The following is a 24,197-nucleotide window of genomic DNA, read 5'->3' as shown; positions in this document are numbered from 1 at the left end:
GAGTTGCTTTCTCCTTTCCTTGTACTTCTTAGACATACTGGAGGCAGCTAATGGCTTTGAAGCTGCTGAGGTCAGCTTTGGCTTGCCTGGAGCACCAGTCAGTGGTTGCTTTTTCACAGCCTCTCTTGAAGTTGAGGGGCCTTCACTCTCATCGCCAGCAATGTCCTTCACAGTGAAGAGAGCATGCTCCCACGTTTCCATTTTTAGGTCACTAGCCCTGCTTTTCAGGGCCTGCTTGGTGAAGGCTTGGCAACGTGGGCACCTGTCCACACAATGCTCTTCCCCCAAGCAGAAGAGGCATACGGAGTGGTCATTAGTTGACAGCACTCATTGGGTGTGGGTGCCTGTGTAGATGACACTGATGGTGAATGATGGTGATGATCCACTGATCATCAGTGATCCACTGATGGTGAATGATGCCCATTTCTTGTGCCTGTCCTTGCCCTTCTTGGGCTCTGCCATTTTATGGGTCTTCTTGGCCCACTTTTTCATCCTCCTCATCTGTGCATTCAAATGTGGTGGCACAGACAGAGTGGCTGGTGGAGGCCCAGCAGGCACTGATGGAGGGTGAGAAGCAGAAGCCACCTGTGGGGTGGATGGGTGCTCCAGGGGCACTGCTGTGAATGAGCTGACAGCCATAAGAGCATGGCTCCACATTTCCAACTTGAGCTGACCTGCTCACAGTTTGAAATGAAATGAAATTTATTTGCATTAGCCATATGCCTTTGCATAAAATATAAAATCAGCATACAAGATCAAGAAAATGGAACTCCTCTGAAATGACCTGCAAGTAACATTGAAGGCATGATGACATTAAGCCTTGCACATGTAAAGGCCCTTCTATATTTTGGGATGTTAGCACTTGCAAATACTGTGCCATTGTTTTTGGATGACTTATTAAAGAGCAGTCATACCAAGGACATGATTTTTTAGTGAAAGACAGATACTTTTATTTTCAATATCATGTAGGTGCTGCTTTAATAAATTTCTTGCCTTGCTATACCAATGGTCAGTAAAAAAAAAATCAGGTGATAATTCAAAAGTAAGTATTTTGGGCTTAATAGCTCTCATCTACTTACTCTCATGTCAATCCTCCATAACAAAAGAAAGCAGACCAGATGGAGCCAAAAGTAAAATGTCCTGAACCAGGCCTGTGTAGACACTGAAGACCACTATCCAACCTCAGAGAAGCATTTGGAACACAGACTGATATGGCAAATAATTATCCAAGAAACTTAAGACTGCACAATTTCTATTGATTTTAAGTTTGTATTGGCCCAGATTGGAATCCCATATGGCATCTGAGCTAAGGGCTTTGATCTATAAATTCCCAGCCCTGCTGGTATGAAACTCTGACCTTTGTGGTATAAAGAATCATGTCTCAAAAATGTTATGGTATGTGAAGCCTTTTCCACAGCATATTCTTGTTGAGCTGTCCCTGATACCTGAAAAATCATGCCAAGATATTGATTCAGTTTTTCCAAGCCTGCTGAGTAAATGCCTGATAGTGAGGACAGGAGTCTTCACAAATACTGGTTTTCACAAAGCCAAAAGGCACAGCAAGAGTCCATCCATAGTGGGCAAATGGATCCCACAATGGACACATTTCCTGAAGTCAACTTTGAGTGCCATCAGGGGAGAGAAAAGAGAGATACCGAAGTGAAAAAAAATAAAAAGAGACAACAAATAGGAGGGGTTTTTTAAGAGTCTTTTTTTAAGGTTTCAAGCATAAAAACATGGTTCATCAAAAAAGGGAGGGATCAAGAAATGAAGAGTGGAAGGAGGAAACAAAGGAAAAGATCTACAGAAGATCAAAGAAGCTTTTAGAAAGAAGGGGGGAAATGCTAGGAAAGACCTGAAGCACTCAGAACAACAGTTGGAAAAGAACTAGGGAAAATGGCAAGAGCCCCTCCTAAGTATACCATGAGGGAGGAGTGGGGCTCTCACCAGAATGCATTTAGCTAGGAAAAGCTTCCCAAGAACAGGCTCTATGCAGGTACAGAGCCCATATATGTGATGCATAGAAACCACAAAGAAGAATTCTAAATTCATTTCTAAAAACTAAATTTAAAAATTTGTTAGCCTTCCCAACTTGAGTTCTTCTTAATGTGTTGGACAATGACTCTCATCATCCCTGACTACTGGCTGAGACTGATGAGAGTCCCAGTCCAAACATCAGAAGAGCAACAGACTGGGGAGGGCTAATTTATATTTTATCTTCAGTAGCACCTTAACTGAGAAACACATAAAAGTATACTTTAAAATGTCAGGCTGAAGACAGCAGTTTCTTGCCCCAAAAAGTTGATATTAAAATAAATACCTTTAGGTGGAAAATATGACTTGCTCTCAGCTTTATGAGGCCAATCCACTACAAGAGGTCCAAACCTACGAAAGCTGGCAGTAATTTCATCTATATTTAAAAAAAAGCAGACAATACTCAGGATCCTTAGAAGGAAAACACAGAAAACTCACAATTAATTATGTTGATACTACCTAGTTTTTTTAAATATCAAAAGAGCCAGTAGTGGCTCATTTTTTCACATTGGGGACCAACCTTGAATCACCACAAGCCTTATTTACTTTTATGCTGTATGTCCCTATTTTTTTCCTCCCTGCCTCCCTCTGTTCCCTTCTATCACTTTGATATTTCTTTCAGAAGGCACCAGTGTGACCCATCATAGGTTGGGATAGAAAACAGAAAAATAGATTCTGGCCAGTTAAATTAAGGGCCAGTGAGCAATGCTAGTATAAGCAGGTTGCTTACTTGTAACTGATGTTCTTCAAGTGGCCATCTGTGCAGTCACACATATGGGTGCTGCGCCTGCGCAGTGCCTAGGCTGGAAAGATTGAAAGCTAATGGTTTTGGCGGGAAAAACTCCGCTCCCCCTCCCCTCGGTAGTATATATAGAGCAGAGTGTCCGCCATTTTCTCCAGTCTTTGGAGACCGTACGTTCACCACCCCATGGAAGAAGACGGCATAACAATCTAGTATGTACCAACATATTCCCTTTCGATACCAACATTACAAGTATGAGGTACCGAAGCAGTACGACCACCTTTTCCTTATGGAAGTTTAAATAAGGTGGATCGATTCGAAGAGCACAAAGTTCACTGGCTCTACGAGCTGAAGTAACTGCAACTAAAAAAGCCGTTTTCCATGAAACAAGGCGTAAATCGACAGTGGCTAACGGTTCGAACGGTGGTTTTGTAAGTGCCTGTAGGACAACTGAGAGACTCCACATCGGCATAAATGGCCAAATGGATGGGTGTAGATTCTGCAGGCCTTTAAGAAATTTCTGAATAAGCGGCTGCAAAAACACCGACAGCCCTTGTACTACACCATGATAATGTGAAACTGCAGCTGCATAAACCTTAATCGAGGAGGGTTTCAGTTCCGAGCGATGCAGGTGCAGCAAAAACTGAAGAATGTTCTCAACCGATGCTGTAAGCGGGTTAAACGAGCTAGATTCCGCAAAGGATTGCATCGGTGACCCCAGAGGAGTAACCTGCATCGCCGCATGAAGCATCGGTACCGATGGCATTGGTACCGAAGCTGCTGTCAGGATCGATGGGGCTGTCAAACCCGAATCCCGATGCCTCTTATTATGAGGCGGTTTTGCCGCCTTATCTTTCTTCGCCTTTTTTGAGCTGAAGATTGATCTGATCCTCCGTGCTTCCTCTTTTCCCATTGTTTATGGGGGGGGGGGAGAGGTAACTGAGCCCCTGGGGGGGAATTTCCACCGTCAGATGCTTGCGGCTGCAGCATAGGCGGCGTGGGCGAAGGGCGTTGCCCAGACATGCCCGCAGCAGAAGCTGGGCGTTGAACCGGCTCGGACGAGGCTGAGGCCTTGCGCTTAGCAGATGGAGCATGCGCTGGCCCGGGTTTTCCTGCAGGCTGCTCAGATTGCATCAGCACTTGATACCAAAGGAATTTGCGCAGCCGGTTCTCCCTATTCTTTCGCGCTTGCTTAGTGAAAGCAAGGCAATGATGGCATTTATCAGTCCTGTGCCCCTCGCCGAGGCAGAGGAGGCACAAGTCATGTGGGTCTGCCGGAGACATTTTGGACCCACATTCCGCACATTTGTGGAAGGCCGCTCGCTGCGCCATTGCAGAAAAGGAAGAAACAGAATAGAGAAAAGAGGGAAAAGTAATATATTTTTGGGGGGTTTTTTATAGGAACAAGTAAAGAGAAGAAGATATAAACTGGAACAAGGGAATAATAACTTGGAATAAGAGTAAGAAGATAAACGGTAAGTAATGAACAATACTGAGTCAAGCGAGAGACGAACAGGCACGAAGCACAGCGAACGGCGGTCGCAAAAGACTGGAGAAAATGGCGGACACTCTGCTCTATATATACTACCGAGGGGAGGGGGAGCGGAGTTTTTCCCGCCAAAACCGTCAGCTTTCAATCTTTCTGGCCTAGGCACTGCGCAGGCGCAGCACCCATGTGTGTGATGCAGAGGCCACGACGAAGAAATTAAGTTACATGCGATCTAGGTTTTTCTCTAGCTATACATAAACCTAAGATTCTGCTTTTTCCAATCTGCCTGGGAAAACTTTGTATTTCTGTAGAAAGTTAAATTGCTCCAAACAGAAAAAAAACTTGTTATGTTTTGATTAAGATAACATTAAGAATCCAATGAAATTCAACATGTTTTACATTCAATAACTAGTGAAGACATGTGATCTTAATTGTATGGCATATTCATCTAGTAATTAGTTCAAGTTTATTTGATTTAAATTCACCTCTGTTGTGATAATTTGCTACAAGAGAAGAATTCAGGCTAATTTTTCTAGAGCTATATATTGTGCACAAATGTTCCCAAGTCATCTGATTCAAAGTGTTACTTTTTTCTCTGTGTGTAACTATACTACAACTAACTGTTCAGTCCTATGCTTATTAATTGAGAAGAAAGCCCCACTGAACTCAATGGGACTTATTTCCAGGCATTTGTACCATGGACTGCAACCTAAATTGTTGAGTTCTAATTCTCACTGAGAGATAAGCCTGTAATCTAGAATAAGCCAGCAGACTAAGTCTAAAGAGGTATAAATTGAAATAATAATAAAAATCTTTGTCTACTTTTGTTTTCTCTCACTTCTTAACCTGTTTGCCCACTCTTGTTTCCTAGACTGTAAACACCTTAACATAAGGGGCCTGCCTTCTCATTCTTTTTTAAATGCTACGTACAAGAATATTAGTGGTATCAATTATACTAATTAGACTATACTATTCAGACTACAGGTAAAGGCTCACATGATTGAGTGTTCCTCTAGGGAAAGCAGTTCCTTGGGCATTTAAGCCTTCTTTTGACATTCTCAGTCATGTAGAGTGTAGCGAGTTAGCTCATGTAGATTGTATGAGAATGGAGGACCTATCCATTTATGGAAGGTTCCCCATTTCAGATCCTCCCCTTCCTATTTACAGAAGGTGATAGCAACTCCATGCAGTGGATCTAGTAACCATGCTCCAGCTTCCCCCCCTCCCTCACATGAACTACTGAAAGTCTAAACAGGACTTAAGAAATCTTATAAGATCCAACATGTTAACTTGTTGTTAACTTAAACTCTACAAATAAAGAACTAGTTCAGGAGTCAAGAGCTAAACTGATTCTAGGGCCAATCCAAAGGATTGTATGTTGTCAGCAGGTGGGTGTCGCTTTCATGAAGCTATTTCCCCTTCCTGAGAGGAGCTATCCTTTTCTCAGTATAGAGAGAGGCATGGAGCTATCACTGTATACCTCTTTGCACAAAGGTACTCAAACCAACAGCTTCTCCCACCTCTTGCCACCCATAGCGGCTGCACACTTAGCCAGCACCTGAAAGAACAGTTCCTCCAAATGCAGAATGAGTGCACAGCTGGCTTCATTTCCTCCTTGCCTTTCACAAATGCAGAATGAAAAGGAGAAGCAGACTGAGTGATGGCTTCAAAGAGCTCTCCCTCTGGCTATGGTAAGGTACAAACACTCCAGTCCTCTATCTCTTCTTGGCTACATCTTCCCCATCCCTGGACTAGAGCCTGAAATACTGTTGGATCTTGTTAGCTGCTTTTAAAAGACTAATTATACCTTCTTCCCAGTACTAGAGGAGTTTCACAGTACCTTCATCAATGTCAGGAGGCAGACCTCCAACAAACACTTTCCTAGAATAGCGTTCAACTCTTTCACCATTCTGACAGCGGGTTGGAGAGCTGAGACCTGATGATAAAGACTGGTCACCATGACTGTCATCTAAGAAGCCATCTTCAAAAGGGAAGAGAGAAGACCGACCTGCAACAGATAAGTTGTGATTTAGAAATCAGAATTTTATACTTTTCTGGTAAGACAGATTCAGTTAACAAATATGCTGCTTAAGATGCTGCTATTGACATTTCTCATCAATGTTTTTAACTCCTATTGTATCACTGTCATATCTGGAGATAAGTGAATTCAACCTTGCAGGTAAGCACAAAAAAATTACCAGTCTAGAAGCTTTCACCTGCCTAGCTGCACAGAGGAAGGCTTGAACAGTGCATATTAAATCATTACCCTAGAAAATATTGTTACCCTAAGTGAGTGACAAGCATGAAGTTCATTTTTCAAGACTCCTGGTCAAGTATGAGTGAGTTCACTTTATACTACTATGCCAATTTTTCATGTGTAGCCTACAAACACATGTGCAAAGTATTAATTCTGATACTAATGTGTGTTATCAGCGATGATTGGTTTGAACATGTGCATGTGAACAAAGATGGGGGTAGCCTAATATCAGCATCTCTCTCTCTCTCTCTCTCATTCTCTGTGGGGGGGGGGGGGGGGGGGGGAGGGGGGAGGGAGGGAGATCAAGTGAATTCAGAAGATGCTTTTGGCCAACATGGAACAGGAAAGCCTTTATTACCTTTACTTTTAACAGAAAATATAGACTACAAAATAAACCTTTAAAACACATCTCCTGTTATTTTTTGTGGACATTTTCACAGTGAATATTGATTAGACTATAAACTGTAATTAAGTTGTCACCTTCAATGTGCTTTATCCAGAGCCCAGATTCTTAAATGGAAAATAAAGTATTATAAAAATCCAATATGAAACATTAATCCCTTCTGTCACTTGTAATCTTTATGTGGTATAAACTGCATTATAAAATCATAGTAGGCATTCATTGCAAATTAGTTTAAATTTATCAAACTAAAACTAGCTTTGGCAAGTCCAACTGCACAGAAAACCTGAAGCACTCTTTATCACATAGGGGGAAACCCTTCGTTGTTTTTTCAGGGGTGCTTCTTTTGAAGCAATGTTGATCGTATAACATGCTTTCTTTCTAGAAACATAAAATAACGTAGAAATATAAACAGTGCCTAATTAATACAGCTAACCAATAATTTGTTTTGACTTTACTCAAAAGAGAATACATACATACACACACACATACATACATACATACATAGTTACAGAAGCTCCCAGAGGGAGAGATTCTCCCAACTCCCAAAGCTACCTGTCTTCTCCAAAATGCTTAACTGAAAAATCAGTCTTCCTGAATAGAATGAAATGGTGTGCTGGGGCCACTGGTGGAGAAGAAAAGCAACCAAGACTGTGTTACAGATAGCTCAGTATTGAAGGAACATGCCAGCAGCTCCATTGCTTCATCCCATGTTGTTCAGGAGCATTCCTGACCTGATTTTTGAGGGCTGCAGGTAAGTGCAGGGATAAGGAAGGGATGGAAAACTTTCCATTAAACTTCTAGATTAACTTATTTTAGGATCTAAGCCTGTGTATGAAAATGTTTGTATCAGTCACTGTTTACGTTTAAATGCTGTTTGCTAAAATGTTATCTTAACTATAAAGGAACTTGTAAGATAGAATGCTGGACATCTCAGTTTTCACTTTAAAATGCTGTACTAGTACAGAATTGTAGGGAAAACATGAGTGGCTTTTGAGATGAGGAGTGGGCAACTTGAAGCACTGTATGTATGTCTACAACATCTACAGATGACCACTCGAAGAACAACAGTTACAGGTAAGGAAACCTATCTTTATTCTTTTTTGTGTGCATCACACACATGGCCAACTGGTGAGCTTACATAAATCAATCCAAGGGTGGAGGAGGGGTTTTTTTGGGGGATATTTTCTTGGTACACTCAAGCTAGTTTGTTTTGTTGTCAGGATTAGCATGGTAGGGGAGAAGAGGAGTAGTGACCAGTGGAGTCTGCATGCTGTTTCAGTGGACAAAGGAGCACCTGATTTGGTGTAGGATTTGGAGGTTACCCTGGACGAGGGGAAACCCTCCAGTTGTCCCATGGATGGGATGGATAGTGGGAGCAGAGTTGAAACTTCCATAGTGGGGCCTATGGGGAGTTGGTGCCAGGAGATGCCTTGATTTTGCTGGATGCAACAGCAGTTCAAGCAAAAGCAGTTTTCAGCCATGGACCTAATGGTCAGGATGGGCAAAAGCCAGGACAATGGGCTGTTCTTTATCTCTAAAGGGTTTCCACTGCAAGTCCAGGCAAGACTTCTGAATTTCTTTTCTCTGTTTGAAGCCACTTGCACTGAGAGGCATGATAGGCAAAGACTGAATGATTATGTTGATTTTTGAGTAAGTCATAGGGGAACATTCTGATTTTAAGGGAAGTTGAAAAGAAGGAAGCAGCATTAAATATATCATAAATAAATTCACACTTTTCCATCATAGTGAATTTGTCCCAGCTTGAAAAAGGTCTGAGAAAGAGCTCTGAAATTCAAGGCTTAAAAAATCCTGCAATAGTTTTGGTAAATTTGAACATAATACTAAAGATAAATCTGTAAAGAGGAATATTGAGCAACTTAAAGTGCTGTGGACATTGCTACAGACAGTAAAGGAAGAGGAAGGAAAAGAAGGATGGAAGGAATTTGTTGAGATGAAAGACAAGAAAGCAGAGAGAATATGGTTAAAGAGTTCCCTCTGCTGGACGAATAAGCAAATGTCACGAATAAGCAAATGTCACACAGAAATCCCAGAAGAGAGACCAGAAAGCCATCAGATCTGCATATGAAGAACTATCTTCAGAATTGAAGAGTCAAACATCAGGATTCCAAGGGAAACAGAGGTGAAAGGCCTCAGAAAAATTCTTGAGACAGGCACTGAAGAGCTAAGAGAGAAGACTGAAAATGTCAACCAACATTTGAAAGGTATTAAAACTAAGATTGAAAAGAATAAAGACAAGTGAAACAGGAGATAATACTGGAAATGATGAATCTTACTGTAACACAAATGAAAGCTGAAAATAAAACAATTTTAGACACTTCGATCAGTTCACAATGCTAACTGTTAAAAACAGACAGAAATGTTAACCAAAGCTAAGAAATTGAAGATATATCATCAATCAAAAAGAGGAACAGAATTGGAAAAAAGGTGATTTTACTGCAGGACAAGAGTCACATCTCCAATGTTCAAGTACACAGGTTTCCAGAACAAGCATATGCAGAAAAGAGGCATCTTAGGATTGACGTGCTGGAATGGCTTAAAAAAGTCCTCCCAGAAGAAAGATGGAAGCATGAAAACATATGAAGAATACACAGGGGCAATCCTAAGTATGGATCTAGAAGGTTCCCCAAAGATGTGCAGATCAAGTTCACTAATTATAAGAAAAATTGCTTATGAGCAAATTGAGAGATGAGATGGGACAAGTAAAATCCAAGGAAGCTCCTATTTAAGTGTATGAAGCTGCCCAGAGAACCTTTGGGTTATGAGGTGGCATAGAAATGGAAATAAATAAGATATTTGCTATCAGACTATAGCATTTAGGTGCTCCTTAGATATAATCAAGATAATATCATTCATTTTTAGGATTAGGTCTTGTTGGGGCTATCCAATATATATGAGAGTATTTCACAATGGAAAATAAAATAGAATCAACACTCTGACTCAGATCTTAAATATGCTATATGAATTGGGTTGAATAGATGAAGAATTCAATGGAAACAAGAATTAGCAAAAACTGAACACAAAGGTTGGGAAACAGCATCAGAAGGACATGATCAAGAAGGCAAAGGTGACAATGTTGGGGCTTATTGGAAGAGGAGAAACAGTGAAGGCATCAGAAGAAGAAGGTCAAAGAGGTAAAGAAAAAGAGGCTAGAGCAATTGGTGGACATTCCCCAACTTGAGGAAGCAGCCTAGCAGAAGAAAGGTCGAAACAGGCAGACAAACAGGTGGTTAAGAAGGGGAAGAAATAGAGGGAGGGTTTCAGGGATGGAGAAGGAAGAGAACAAATAAGTTTAACAAGGTAATAATTAGTTTAACAGAGACTTCGTTAAGGTTATCTTCTTATAAATTTATGGATATATGTAAATGTATATATGTATATGTATATTTATATGTGTGTGTTTGTGTGTATATACACACAGTATATATTCTTTTTCTACATTTCATCTCCCTCGACAGCTCTCTTCTCTGCTTTTTGTTATCTTTCTTTAATTCATTAGGAGAGAGTAGAATAAACTAAGATACAGGGAACAGAAAGATGGAGAAGTGAAGATGTGTAAATATGTGTAAATTGGAATTGATTAGGATTAACTATGGAAGTGATCAGGCATTAGGAGCTGGAATCCGCAGCAGTCCCTTCCTCCCCTCCCTCTGCTTAAATGCAGTTTGGCAACACTTGGGAGGTTAACTCCTTGGGAGAAGAGGAAGACACTCAGATATGTATGGGGATGAAGGGGAAATAGGGGTTGGGACTGTAGTGGGTGGAATTTTTTTTTTCTTTATATAGGTGTAGAAAGTGCACTAAGGACCAATTAAGATGCATATTTTAAGAGGATATGGTTAAAACTGTGAGACTAACATCTCTGAATGTTAAACGTCTAGAGATAAAGGAAATATGGGAACTTATTGACAAGGAGGATAGTGATGAAGGCTTGATACTGGATACAGGGAAAGCAGTAGCAAGAGCAATAAGTATTAAAAAGGCAACTATTTTAAAAAGAAAAAAGAGTAAACAGGTAGAAATTTTTGAAAGGGAAATGAAGGAACTAGAGATGAAATATATACAAGAGAGGGATTTAAGAATCCTAGTAGAAATAAAATACTAGGAGGAGTAAATATGCCAGCATCTTGGAAATAGTTTTGATTCCTAAGCCTAATAAAGATTCAACTGACCCAGGGTATTATAGACCAGTATCATTGATAAATCAAGACATATTGATTGGCAAATAAAATGAATTAATTTTGATAAATATATTAAAATGCATCAAAGTGGCTTTATAGCAGATCTGACTAGAAGAGATTTGAATATATTAGAGTTTCTAGGCAAAGGGGAATTCAACAGGGGTATAATATCCCTAGATACTTTTAAAGCTTTTGATTTTGCGATTGTGTAGAATGGTTAACAGTAAAGATATTATTAGAAACAATAGGATTTGGAAAGCAATTAATTAATTAATTAAAAGCTTTTCTATCCCGTCCCCTACAGAACTTCTCAGAATCACTTACAATAAATAAACAGAACAGACCCCACAGCATCTGACCATTAATATACTAAAATCCCAATTAAAATCACTTAAACATTAAAATAATGGGAAAATAAAAAGGTAATTTAAAGGTGTAATTAAACAACTATATTCAGCTAATGTAACAAATGTAATACTAAATGATGGCATAACAAAGCAAATACTCATGGGCTGAGGTACTAGACAAAAATGTCCTCTTTCTTCAATACTGTTTGTGTTAGTTATAGAATTATTAGCAAACAGTGTTAGGAATGATAATGTAATAAAAAGTATGGGTTTAAAAATGATATTAAGATCAATTTATTTGCTGAGTTAGAAAGTATGGCTAAGCTTAGATTACATTTGGAAGAATTTGAAGATATAGCAGGTTTAAGAATAAACTGGGGTAAATCAGAGATAATATTATTTAATAGCAGTAAAGAAGAAAAAGAGAAAAATTAGGAGTTAAATAAATAATGTTAAGATATCCAGAGTTATCAAGTACTTAGGTATTAATATTAAAGAAATATGTTTTAAAAAGGATAATTTTGATAAGTTAAAAATGAAATGAAAGAGAAAATGTTGGTTTGATAGAACTATGTAAGATGAAAATACTGCCTAAGATTTTTTTTTTAATTTATGTTGCTACTGATTAAGATAGATAAAGATTTGAGAGAATGGCAAGATATGATGGTGAACTTATTAAAGTTTTCTAATGGGGATAAAAATGCAAGGATTAAATTTTAAAAGATGGTATAGATCACAAAAGATAGGGGCTAATCAATTGAGGCATATACTGGATATTATACTACAACCCAATAGGTTAATATGGTTAAAATTAGAATCTTCCAAATGAGAAAGGATCTATGATTGATCTTATTTTTAAATAGGAAAAGAAAAAAAGTAGAAACAAGGTAGAAAATCCTTTCTTAAAAATATACTACATATCTGGAATAAGTATAAGGAAAAATTAATGCCAACAATCTCACCATTATGCCCAACTGCCGAATTAGAAAGGCTTCCATTAAACTTAAGGGCAATATTAAGGAAAATATTAAGAAATAAACAATTAGATTAAAAGACTGGTTAGAGAAAATAAATAAAAATGAGGAAAAAGCAGCATTGAAAAGGAGAAAATAACATGGTATAATGGGGTTAAATTAGAAAGTTGGACTAGAGAATGGATCAAGAAAAGAGATGTGAGGAGTATACAAAATTTGAAGATATGATTATAGAAAGGGAAAACAAAAGAATATGAAGATGAAAGGGAGAGCAAGTAAATTTTATAAGATATTGTTACAAGAACAGGATCAATATGATTCATTTAGAACAACATGGGAAACAGATTTGGGAAAAAATAAAGACCGGGAAAATATTTAGATGAAGAGGATATTAAAATGTAAGTACGAATAAAGTACTGACTCCAGTAAATATAAAGTATCTGACTCCAGTAAAGTTGAACTATATAGGTAACAAATACTTCAACCTATATTGGAAATGTGATCATGAAGTAGGTACATATTTCCACATGTGGTGGGAATGAGAATATATAATAAAATTTTGGAAAGAGGTTTTTAAAGAATGTAATAAAATACTAAGTATAAATATAGTTATATGCCCTGGAATTGCATTATTCTCAGTGATACAAAACCATGGAGCTGCCATAATAAAGAATTAATAGCAAATTTAATAACTGAAGTGAGATTAATTATAGCTAAGAATTAGAAAGTAAAATATGATTACCAATTTTCTGATTGGTATAAATAAGTTTGGAATATAGCTATTAACGATAAATTAACATGTGAGTCTAAAGTGAGGAAAGAATATTTAAAGAAAATAAGCTTAATGATATATGGGGTGTATTTATTATGTTTTTAAAAGGGGGAAAGGATCTGAGCCCTTGAAAGAATTATTACAGTTCTGGAAGGGGGGAATGTCTTGAAATGTTTGAATGGAGTTTTTCTTTCTTTTGGGGAGGGGAAGGGGAAGTAACATGCATCATTGGTCCTGGTGGTAGGGACAACTGTATTGTAAGAATTGTTTTAATTGTATGCTTAACTTTATATGTTTCTATTTTAGATGTAAGGTTTTTTGGTTGTATTTTAGATTGAAAAATTAATTAAAATATTTTTTAAAAAAGAATGCTGAACCAGTTCATGTTACCAGATCCCTTCCTATGCCCTGGGTGGATGATTTGCTGGAAAACTTGGCTCAAGCCCAGTATATCACAATGACTTGGCAAGTGCCTCCAGATGAGGACTCATTAGCCATGATGGTGCTTGCTACATCCTTGGGACTCTATTGTTTTGCTGTCTGGCCTGTGCATCGGTCCAGCTACCTTCTAGTGGCTTATCAATGGGCTTGGGAACTACTCATGTGCCTACCTTGATGACGTGTCTTTTTTTAGCCCTACTTGGAAGTATCATTGGGTACGTATTTGGGAAGTGTTAGACAGATTCAGAAAGTCAGGCTCATGGGATAGCCCAGAAGTGCTAATTTGGGTTAGGAAAAGTTGTTTACTTGGAGCACTGAGTGAATGGTGGAGGCAAAGGTGGAGGTGGTCCAACAGTGGCTGCAGCCCCAGACAATAAAGCAAGTCTAATCTTTTTTTGGGATTAGCAGGATACTACTGCCAGTTTGTCCCACATTTTAGCCAATTAGTACTCCCCTGCCTGATTTATGTAAGGTTCGATGCTGTGCAGGTTCGGTGGACAGAGGATTGCCATCAGGCATTTGATGTGGTAAAGACCAGCCTGTCCCTGTCCTGTAAGATCGAGATTCTGGAGCTCCATTTGTTTTACATACAGATGCCTCTGAAGTAGATGATACTCCTACAGGAAGAAGGGGGAGAAAGAACTGTGGCCAATTGCCTACTTAAATTGAAAGTTACTTCCTTGGGAAACCTGTACCCAGACCCCTAGCTATGGTCAAGAAAGAGTGTTTGGCCATTGTATGGGCAGTAAGTAAATTATGCCCGTAACTGTGGAGTCCGTCTTTCCAACTGCAGACAGACCATTCCCCTTTGTGTTGGTTGGGTAAAATGAAAAACATGAACCAGAAACTTGCAATGGAGCTTGGCCCTAAAATATGATTTCTTCTATGGTCCATATTAAGAGACAGGACAATTTAGTGATAGAGATAATAGCAATGACTGGAAACAATTAGAGACAATAGCGATGACTGGCTAACAACTGACATCTGAATTAAATGGCTGGTCCCAAAGACTGAGAAGATGGGCTATCACCCCACAGATCAGCTGACATGGGCTGGCAGGGGATAAAGCTCAAGAAACAGAGCAGCCTTCTGTTCCTCTCTTGGGAGGTTCTGTCTGCTGCCAGTTCTCCTTGCTGAAGAGTGCTGTGGCATCCCATTTATCTTGTGTTGGCTGAAGGTAGAGTTCCTGTGTCTAGGCTACTCTAGAAGTAGTTTGTTATTTTTCTGTCTGAGTGGGCCAACAAGGCCCTGGGAGTTGGGTTTCCTGGTTGGCTGTAACCTATCTTGTCGTTGCTGTCCAATTCCCCCTTCCCCCTCCCTTCCTCATGCTCTCCTGGTTTTATCCTTTTAGATTATGTGTTTTAGATCATATTTTAACCTTTTAATAAATTTGTTTTGTTTCCCAAGTTTGTATTTGTCATGTGCTGAATCCAGTGGCCGGTCCAGAGTTCTAGGACCAGGGAGATTCTGAACAGGAATGTGCCCAGGTGGCTGGGGAATCCCTGATGGCTTTCCATTGCAAGTGGTCATTCTGAATTGGTGTCTGGGCTTGGTAATGGATTGGATGAGGGCTAATAAACTGAGTCTTCATCCAGATAAGATGGAGATGCTGTTGGTGGGTGGAAATCTGTCCTGGATGTGGTTGAACTCTCCCTAAAGGACAGGGTTTGTAGTTTGGGGGGTGCTCCTGGATCCTGAACTGTTACTAGAGTCACAGGTTGATTCAGTGGTTCAGAGCCCTTCTATTAGCTCAGGCTGACTTAACTACATTCCTATCTGGACAGGTTGAGCCTGGCAACAATGATCCCTGCTCTGGTAACCTCTTGCTTAGATTATTGTAATGCACGCTATGTGGCACTTCCTTTGAAGAGTCTGGAAACTTCAATTGGTTCAAAATAGAGCAGCAAGGCTACTAACAGGGAACTGACCAATATGAACATATTACACAAGTTCTTTCTCAACTCCACTGGTTACCAATCGAAGTCAAGGCACAATTCAAAGTTCCCACATTAATATCTAAAGCCTGAAATGGCTTGAGGCCAGGTTATCCAAAGGAATACCTCTTCACATATAATCATACCCAGATCCTGAGGTCATCATCGAAGCTCCTTTTCAGAGAGCCACCTCTAAAGGAAATAAAAAGAATAGCTACTAGCCATAGGGACTTTTCACTGTGGTGCCATGCCTGAGGGATTAGCTCCCCAAGGAGGTGTGCCTGGGTCTCACTCGTTCTCTTTTTTTGGAACCAGATAAATCTTTTTATTCACCCAATCTTTTAACAGTTAAATATTTTTAAATCTTTTTTATAAAAATCATTTTGTTTTGTTTGTGTTGCATGTTGCTGGATTTACTGCTGCAATACCCTTGGGCTAACTGGAATGCATCTGTCGTGGGACTCACTGTTGCTATTCAATTGTTTTGTTGTAGTATATTGTGTTTGTTTGTGTCCTTTTATTTTGTGAACCACCCAGAGAACTCCTTTAGTTAACAGGTAGTATAGTAATCAAATAAATAAATTCATATGATTGGGTTGGCTATTATTGCAGCTGCACATTCCAACTAAGTAGCATGACATGGTCCCACAGAATGTAAGCAGTGTCACTGAACCTAAGCAAGATTCCTGTTTAACCCAAGATCTGAAGCCAAAATTCACAGTAAGTTTCAAATTAAGACTTAAAACAGGAGACCCAATGCAAACAGAGGTAGGATTATCATACAGACAATTTGAATATACTTCCCATGTTTTCCTTTCACATATGAAACACATTGTATAATGCAGTGCTTTTTTTTTAAAAAAAAAAAAAAAAAAAAGAGGTGCAGGAACTCACATCTTATTAATCTTTTATTTAGGGATTTTTTAGGGTCTTTTATTAGCAGGACCAGTGGTTGAGAGGTAATTAGTAATTTTTTTCATTTTTAAATTTGGGGTCACACTTTTACACTAAAAATTAAAAAAAATTTCAATTCACCAACTTTTTTTAAAATAAAGAAATTATTTACCTTTGGCACGTGCCAGTCACTCTACACACACCAACACTGTGTAATGAAACATAATGGTCGCCACCCGCAGTAAGCACTCAGTGCATGACCACACGACCAATCACAAGCCAAGAAGTGTCAAAAGCCGAGCAGCGCCATCACAACCAGCGCGGACACACAAGCAGCCCGCATGCACTATTTTAATGATTTTGCCACTGACCTACTACGCCCGACAGGGCGATTCAAAATCACATGAAAAAATCCGTCAGAAAAAGGTGTTGGAACACCGTTTCCGTGTGTTCTATGACAAAAAAAGCCCTGGTTTAATGTATATACAAAACAGAAGTTACCATAGAGGAAAAATAAAATCTTATTAATGAAAAAAGAAAAAACTACCTCCTCGTCTAACCAAAAACCTCACCCAAGAAAAATGGCAATTTGTTGTTCTGCTGTTAGTTGCGAAGTCATGTCTGACCCATCGCCACCCCACGAACAACATTCTTCCAGGCCTTCCTGTCCTCTACCATCCCCCAGAGTCCCCTTAAGCTCACGCTGACTGCTTCAGTGTCTCCATCTAACCACCTCATTCTCTGCAGTCCCCTTCTTTTACCATCTATTGTTCCCAGCATTAGGCTCTTCTCCAATGAGTCCTTCCTTCTCATTAAGTGGCCAATGTATTTGAGTTTCATCTTCAGTATCTGGCCTTCTAAAAGCAGTCAGGGTTGATCTCCTCTAGGACTGACCAGTTGATCGCAGGAGTCTTCTCCAGCACCACAATTCAAAGGCATCAATTCTTCAGCGCTCAACCTTCCTTATGGTCCAACTTTCATAGCCATACATTGCAACTGGGAAAACCATAGCCTTGACTATACACACTTTTGTTGGCAGGGTGATGTCTCTGCTCTTTAGTATGCTGTCTAGATTTGCCATAGCTCTCCTCCTCAGAAGCAAGCGTCTTTTAATTTCTTGGCTGCAATCCCCATCTGTGGTGATCCTGGAGCCCAGTACAATAAAATCTGTCACTACCGCCATTTCTTCCCCATCTATTTGCCAGGAAGTGAGAGGACCGGATGCCATGATCTTAGTTTTCTTAATGTTGAGTTTCAAGCCAACTTTTGCACTCTCCTCCTTCACCCGCATCAGGAGGCTCTTTAGATCCTCTTCACTTTCTGCCATTAGAATCTGCGTATCTGAGGTTGCTGATATTTCTCCTGGCAATCTTAATTCCAAGTTATGATTCATCTAGCCCCGCCTTTCTCATGATGTGCTCTGCATAAGTTAAGTAGGCAGGGCGACAGTATACAACCTTGCCAAACTCCTTTCTCAGTTTTGAACCAATCAGTGGTTCTGTGTCCAGTTCTCACTGTTGCTTCTTGACCCACATATAGGTTTCTCAAGAGACAAATAAGATGGTCTGGTCCTCCCATCTCTTTAAGAATTTGCCACAATTTGTTCTCGGTCCACATACTGCTGGAGTCTAGCTTGTAGGATTTTGAGCATAACTTTGCTAGCATGTGAAAATGAGTGCAATGGTATGGTAGTTGGAACATTCTTTGGCATTGCCCCTGTTTGGGATCGGAATGTAAACTGACCTTTTCCAATCCTGTGGCCACTGTTGAGTCTTCCAAGTTTGCTGGCATATTGAGTGTAGCACTTGTACTGCATCGTCATTTAAGATTTTGAATAGCTCAGCTGGAATACTGTCACCTCCACTAGCTTTGTTGTTGCTCAGACTTCCTAAAGCCCATTTGACTTCACATTCCAGGATGTCTGGCTCAAGGTCAGTGACCACCCCATCATGGTTATCAGGGACCTTAAGCTCTTTCTTGTATAGTTCTTCTATGTAATCTTGCCACCTCTTCTTAATCGCTTCTGCCTCTGTTAGGTCCCTGCCATTTTGGTCCTTTATCATGCCCATCTTTGCATGAAACGTTCCCTTCATATCTCCAATTTTCTTGAAGAGATCTCTGGTCCTCCCTATTCTATTGTTTCCTTCTGTTTCTTTGCACTGTTCATTTAAGAAGGCATTCTTATCTCTTCTAGCTATTCTCTGGAATTCTGCACTCAATTGGGTGTATCTTTCTCTTTCTCCCTTGCCTTTTGCTTCCCTCCTTTCCTCAGCTATTTGTAAAGCTTCCTCAGACAGCCATTTTGCTTTCTTGCATTTCTTTTTCTTTGGGATGGTTTTAGTTGCTACCTCTTGTACAATGTTGCGAACCTCCATCCATAGTTCTTCAGGCACTCTGTCTATCAGATCTAATTCCTTAAATCCATTAGTCACCTCTACTGTATATTCATCAGTGATAGGATTTAGGTCATACCTGATTGGCCCAGTACTTTTCCCTACTTTCTTCAATTTAAGCCTAAATTTTGCAACACAAGAAGCTCATGATCTGAGCCACAGTCAGCTCCTGGTCTCGTTTTTACTGACTGTATAGAGCTTCTCCACCTTTGGCTGCAGAGCACATAGTCAATCTGATTTCTGTGTTGACCGTCTGGTGATGTCCATGTGTAGAGTCGTCTCTTGCACTGTTGGAAATGAGTGTTTGCTATGACCATTGTATTCTTTTGACAAAATTCTACCAGCTTGTGCCCTGCTTCATTTTGTACTCCAAGGCCAAACTTGCCTGTTATTCCAGTTATCTTTTGGCTTCCTACTTTAGCATTCCAATCCCCCATGATGATAAGGACATCATTTTTTGGTGTTAATTCTAGAAGGTGTTGCAGGCCTTCACAGAACAGGTCAACTTCAGCCTGTTCAGCACCAGTGTTTGGGGTATAGATGTGGACTTCTGTGATGTTGAATGGTTTGCCTGAGATCATTCTGTCATAGAAACATAGAAACAGAGCAAGTCAGAAGGGGCCTCCCGGGCCATCTAGTCTGATCCCTGGCTCCAGCCGGCTCCACTCACGACGTGCCCACCTTTTGCATGTCCAGCCTATCTTTGAACACCCTTACTGATGGGGCCTCAATGACCTCTCATTTTGGAAATTATATCCCAGTACTGTTTTTCCTACTCTTTTATTGACTATGAAGGCTACTCCATTTCTTCTGAGGGATTCTTGCCTGCAGTAGTATACCTGATGGTCATCTGTGTTAAATTCACCCATTCCTGTTCATTTTAGTTCACTGATTCCTAAGATGGCGATGTTCAGTCTTGTCATCTCTTGTTTGACCATGTCCAGCTTGACTTGATTCATGGATCTTACGTTCCAGGTTCCTATGGAGTATAGATCTTTACAGCATCGGACTCTCCTTTCACCACCAGATACATCGGCAACTGAGTGTCCTTCCGGCTTTGACCCAGTCGCTTCATTCTTTCTGGTGCTGCTAGTACTAGCCCTCTGCTCTTCCCCAGTAGCATATTGGACACCTTCTGACCTGAGGTGCTCATCTTCAGGTGCCATATCTTTTTGCCTTTTGGTACTGTCCATGGGGTTTCATGGCAAAGATACTGGTGTGGGTTACCATTTCCTTCTCCAGTGGCAATTAGATTCCATCTTTTGAAAAATTCTACAGCATTTGACATAGAATGTTAATTCATGAGTCTTCAGTGCAAATACATTTGACTAAAATCAGATTACTACCTTCGATGGTACTTCAAGCGACCATCTGTACAATTATACACAGTCCTCTGCCTGAGCAGAGCAAAGTTCAAAATGTTCTAATGCTAAGTGATACAGTCAAAGCAGTCTAACCATCTTTCTTAGTTTCTTATCAATTTGCTGCAGTAACCTCTGCTAGTGCAACAGAACATATTAGAAGCATCTGCAGCAGGGAAGGAAGGCAAGTTATGACTGAAGAGATAATTACCGAAAAGAACACAGTTACAGATAAACTACCTGTTTTTATTTCTCATTATCTTCATGTAAACCCACATATGGGAGAATAGCAAACTAACCTATTTGAAGGTACAAGTGGCTTCAAGCAACCACCAAGTTTACTGTCCAAATAATGCATATACTCAAGCATGAACATACAAGAACACAGTGCCTCCTGAATGTCAAGGACGGGGACCAGAGAGTAAAATGGTTAAGTTCAGAAATGGGGAGAGTCCTGAGGAATGTAATGAATGAAGCAACAGCCTCTCTCATTTGTACATGGATTCCAGAAGGAATCAGCAAGTTTCATGGTGGATGAAATCCAATACATTAAAAAATAATGTCAACACCTGCTGACCCTCTTGAGAACTCTCACTGGTGATAAAGGAACTAGGATCAAGCTGGATTCCTGTAGTTCCACCAGTGTATGAGGTGAAGGTTTGCCTTACATCCAACACAAACAGCAAACACTTGAGGCTTGATTAAAGGGTTCAAATAGAACACAGAAAGGGCAATAAGGCATAGTTCAAACTGGCAGGTACCATCGGCACAAATAAACTGTCTAGCTTGACCTGCACCCTGTTCCTATGCAAAATGATTTAACACAGTCTGGAACAAAGAGCACAGAGTTCACTAGATCTATTTTCAGATACAGCAACAATGAGAAAGGCCACCTTGAACATACACAGCCAAAGGTCACAAGTACTCAGCTCTTTAAAGGGCTTCAAACTTAACAGCTTGAGAATCAGTGAGAGACTCCAAAACAGCACAGGACTCAGACAGTAGGATAGAAGTTTAACAACCTCTTCATGAATTCTTTCACTGAAAGGTGTGGGGAAAGACCCTGTACAATTATCAATAGGAATGATTAAAATGGTCATGAAAGAAACTTGGACCAGAGAAAACACTAGTCCATCTTTTTGAAGTACAGTCAGGAACCTTAGGACATCAAACAATAGGCAACCCAAAACTCCTGTAAAATGAGATCGTTTAGTTGAATAAGATGCCTGTGGTTTGGCAACAACTGTATTCTGTTTGGGAAGCAAACTAAAATTAGATACACTAAACCATCAGCTTTAGATTGAGGGCACTGGGGTGAAAAATGTTTATCAGAGGAAAGGCTTGAAGCCTCCAGCAAGTGTAATAATTGTATGAAAAGAACAGAAACAGACACATCTGTCTTGGAAGTACAAGAATCATGTCATGTCTTCCTGCCTTATACTTGAATTTGCTCTCATTATTAATGGGATCACAGGCATACATAAGAAGAAATTATTGGTCCTTCCTAAAGAGAAATAAACTCTCCAATGACTCCCAGTCCACATTCACATAGGTGCAGAACTAACATTTTGTTAGTGGAAGTGGCTACCTTAGAAGAAAAACAGACTTCAGATTGCTCATGGTATTCAAGTTCTAACCAAACTCTTCGGTCTAGTTGTTGGTCTTATCGACAGGTCAACTGCTATAGAAGAGATGCTATTAAACATATCCTAGTGCTTAAGTTCACATCTGAGAGCCAGGAGAGTTTACCCCTGTGATCTGAACTATAGCCCTTTATTCCTGTATTATCAACTGCCAGACTTGCCTGTCTTGTTATTAAATTGTTTTTGTGGCATGAAGAAATGGATAATAGTCACAACTCCTTTGGGGCACATGAACAAGTTCATTTTGTGTTTCCTTTATGGTATTTTTTTTCAGTCAACGTCTCTCATCTTTTAGCAGAGAAAACTGAAACTTTCCCCACAAGGAAACAGACCATTTGATGCTAAGGGCTCTTAGAATATTTTTATTCTAAGTATTGCAGCCATCATAGGTCTTCAGGGTGTCAATATCTCCATTCTAAGAGCTTCAAACTGTCATGTAGGAAGCAGAGTTTTAGAGCATCAATAATGAGAATGCTCCACATCAATCTGATTTCAGAGATAACCAAAGACCAGCATGTTGCCCTCTAAAGCAGTAGTCATCTTATGCTAGGCAAACAAAATAGCAATATTTAAAATGAAAATTTTACCTAACATATTTTTGCTTATGTTAACAATTAAGATAATACAAAAATATTTGAAAGAATGGCAAAGTATGATTAATAAATCCCCTTTTTAACAGGGATAAAAAAGCAAGGATTAATTTTAAAAAGATGGTATAAGTCACACAAAAGGAGGCTTAGGTATTCTTAATATAGAGTTATATTATCTGGCAAATCAAATGAGGCATATACCAGATATACTGCAACCTGAAAAAGTAATATGGGTAAAACTAGAATTTCAACAAGTTCAGGGATCCTTGTCAATTTTTTAAAAACAAGATAATAAGAATATTATTAAAAAGATAGAAACCCCTTTTCTTAAGAATATGGTACAAATTTGCAATAAGTATAGGGAAACATTTTTTGCCATCAATTTTGCCATTATATCCAATTATAGTGTCATGTGTGTATGCTCTGGCAAGATTCCCAGGCACGCACAAGAAGCAGCCTGTTTTGGTGTGGTGGGACTGATAGATGAGACTCTGAGGATGATGTGGTGCTGGTTGAACTAGACAAGGCTCAGGCCTCAAACTCTGGTAACTGAATTGTTGTTGCAACAGACAGGCCTGCACCTGCAGACTCAGCCTCTTAGTATCGGTCTGAGCCTGCTCTGAATGAAAGTAGCTCAAGGACACCCATGGGGCCCAGTCTCCCCACCTGTGGGAATGAAGCAGAAGGAAGACAGGAGGGAGGAGATTTGGAAAAGGGTAGTCTCTCGGATGGAGAACGTCAGCCTCCTGAGGATGTGGATCTGAGGGTCTGTCATCACAGCGGCAGGCTGGCCAAATTAGGGGGCTCAGAGTGCAGAGCGCAGACGTGCCCAGTCCACAGCACCCCTCCTTCCAGACAGGCTCTGAAGGGTCCATAAGCAAAGCTTTGGGTAAAGGGGGGCAGAGAAGGTTCAACATCCCTTTTAGAGGTTTGTGAAAGCTCAGAGTCTTTTGTGTAGAATAAAGGCACTTACAAGAAGTTACAAGAAGAGAGACCGTCTTGCTTGGAAGGGAACGCCTAGCTCATGACATATAGAATTAGAAGGATTACCAGAAAATTTGAGAGGAAGTTTAGGGAAAGTATTGAAGAACAAACTATTAAGTTAAAAAGACTGGTTAGAGAAAATAAATAATAAAGAAAAAATAAAGGTGGTAACGGGGAAAATTTAACTTTAATGTAATTCAAATTGGACAATGAAGTAAAGAATGGTTAAGGAAAAATGGTAAGCACAGAGAATATACTAAATTCAAAGATCTGAACAAAAAATGTTGAAGTTAAATAATGAAGTAAATCCTGGAAGCACAAGAAAAGTCTCTGGGTTGAGACAGGCTCTCCTTTCCTTGGCCCCTCATAGCACAGAACAGCCAAGTAGAGCGGCGTATCTGCTAGGTCCAGGATTTGTAGAAGGTGAGGGTTCTGCGAATGTTGAGGTGGAGCGTGGTCTCTATTGGGATGGAGGGGTTGTGAAAGGAGGCTGGAAGGAAGATGTCCTTGTTGACATGGAAAGTGAGCTTGGGTGTCAAGTTTGTGTCCAGTTGTAGGATGGCCTTGTCTCTGTAGAACATGAGGAAAGGTGCATCAACCTGTAGTGCCGTCAGCTCAATGGCATGGTGCACCAACCTGATGGCCACGAGGAATTCTTTCTTCCATGACAGCAGGCGTAGGTCGGCTGTCCCCATGAGTTTGAAGGGTTCCCTTGTGAGGGTCTGTAAGACAGCAGAGAG

At 40.0% G+C, this 24,197-nt stretch overlaps 1 protein-coding gene across 8 annotated transcripts in view; it reads right to left on the bottom strand.

The window, feature by feature from the left end:
- Positions 1–24,197, bottom strand: part of CPEB3 (cytoplasmic polyadenylation element binding protein 3) — a 137,590-nt gene that overhangs the window by 30,706 nt on the left and 82,687 nt on the right. For all 8 annotated transcript variants that reach the window (XM_044420691.1, XM_044420686.1, XM_044420690.1 and 5 more), the window contains 2 exons: positions 6,106–6,273; positions 2,321–2,410 (listed from right to left, as the gene is read on the bottom strand). In XM_044420691.1, coding sequence (XP_044276626.1) covers positions 2,321–2,410; positions 6,106–6,273 — 258 coding nt within the window. The remainder of the gene's footprint in view (positions 1–2,320; positions 2,411–6,105; positions 6,274–24,197) is intronic.

The sequence above is a fragment of the Varanus komodoensis genome, unplaced genomic scaffold, assembly GCF_004798865.1.
Source record: "Varanus komodoensis strain SLA01 unplaced genomic scaffold, ASM479886v1 scaffold11, whole genome shotgun sequence".
Lineage (NCBI taxonomy): Eukaryota > Metazoa > Chordata > Lepidosauria > Squamata > Varanidae > Varanus > Varanus komodoensis.
The sequence above is the reverse complement of the archived record's forward strand: the minus strand, read 5'-3'. Positions and strand labels throughout refer to the sequence as shown.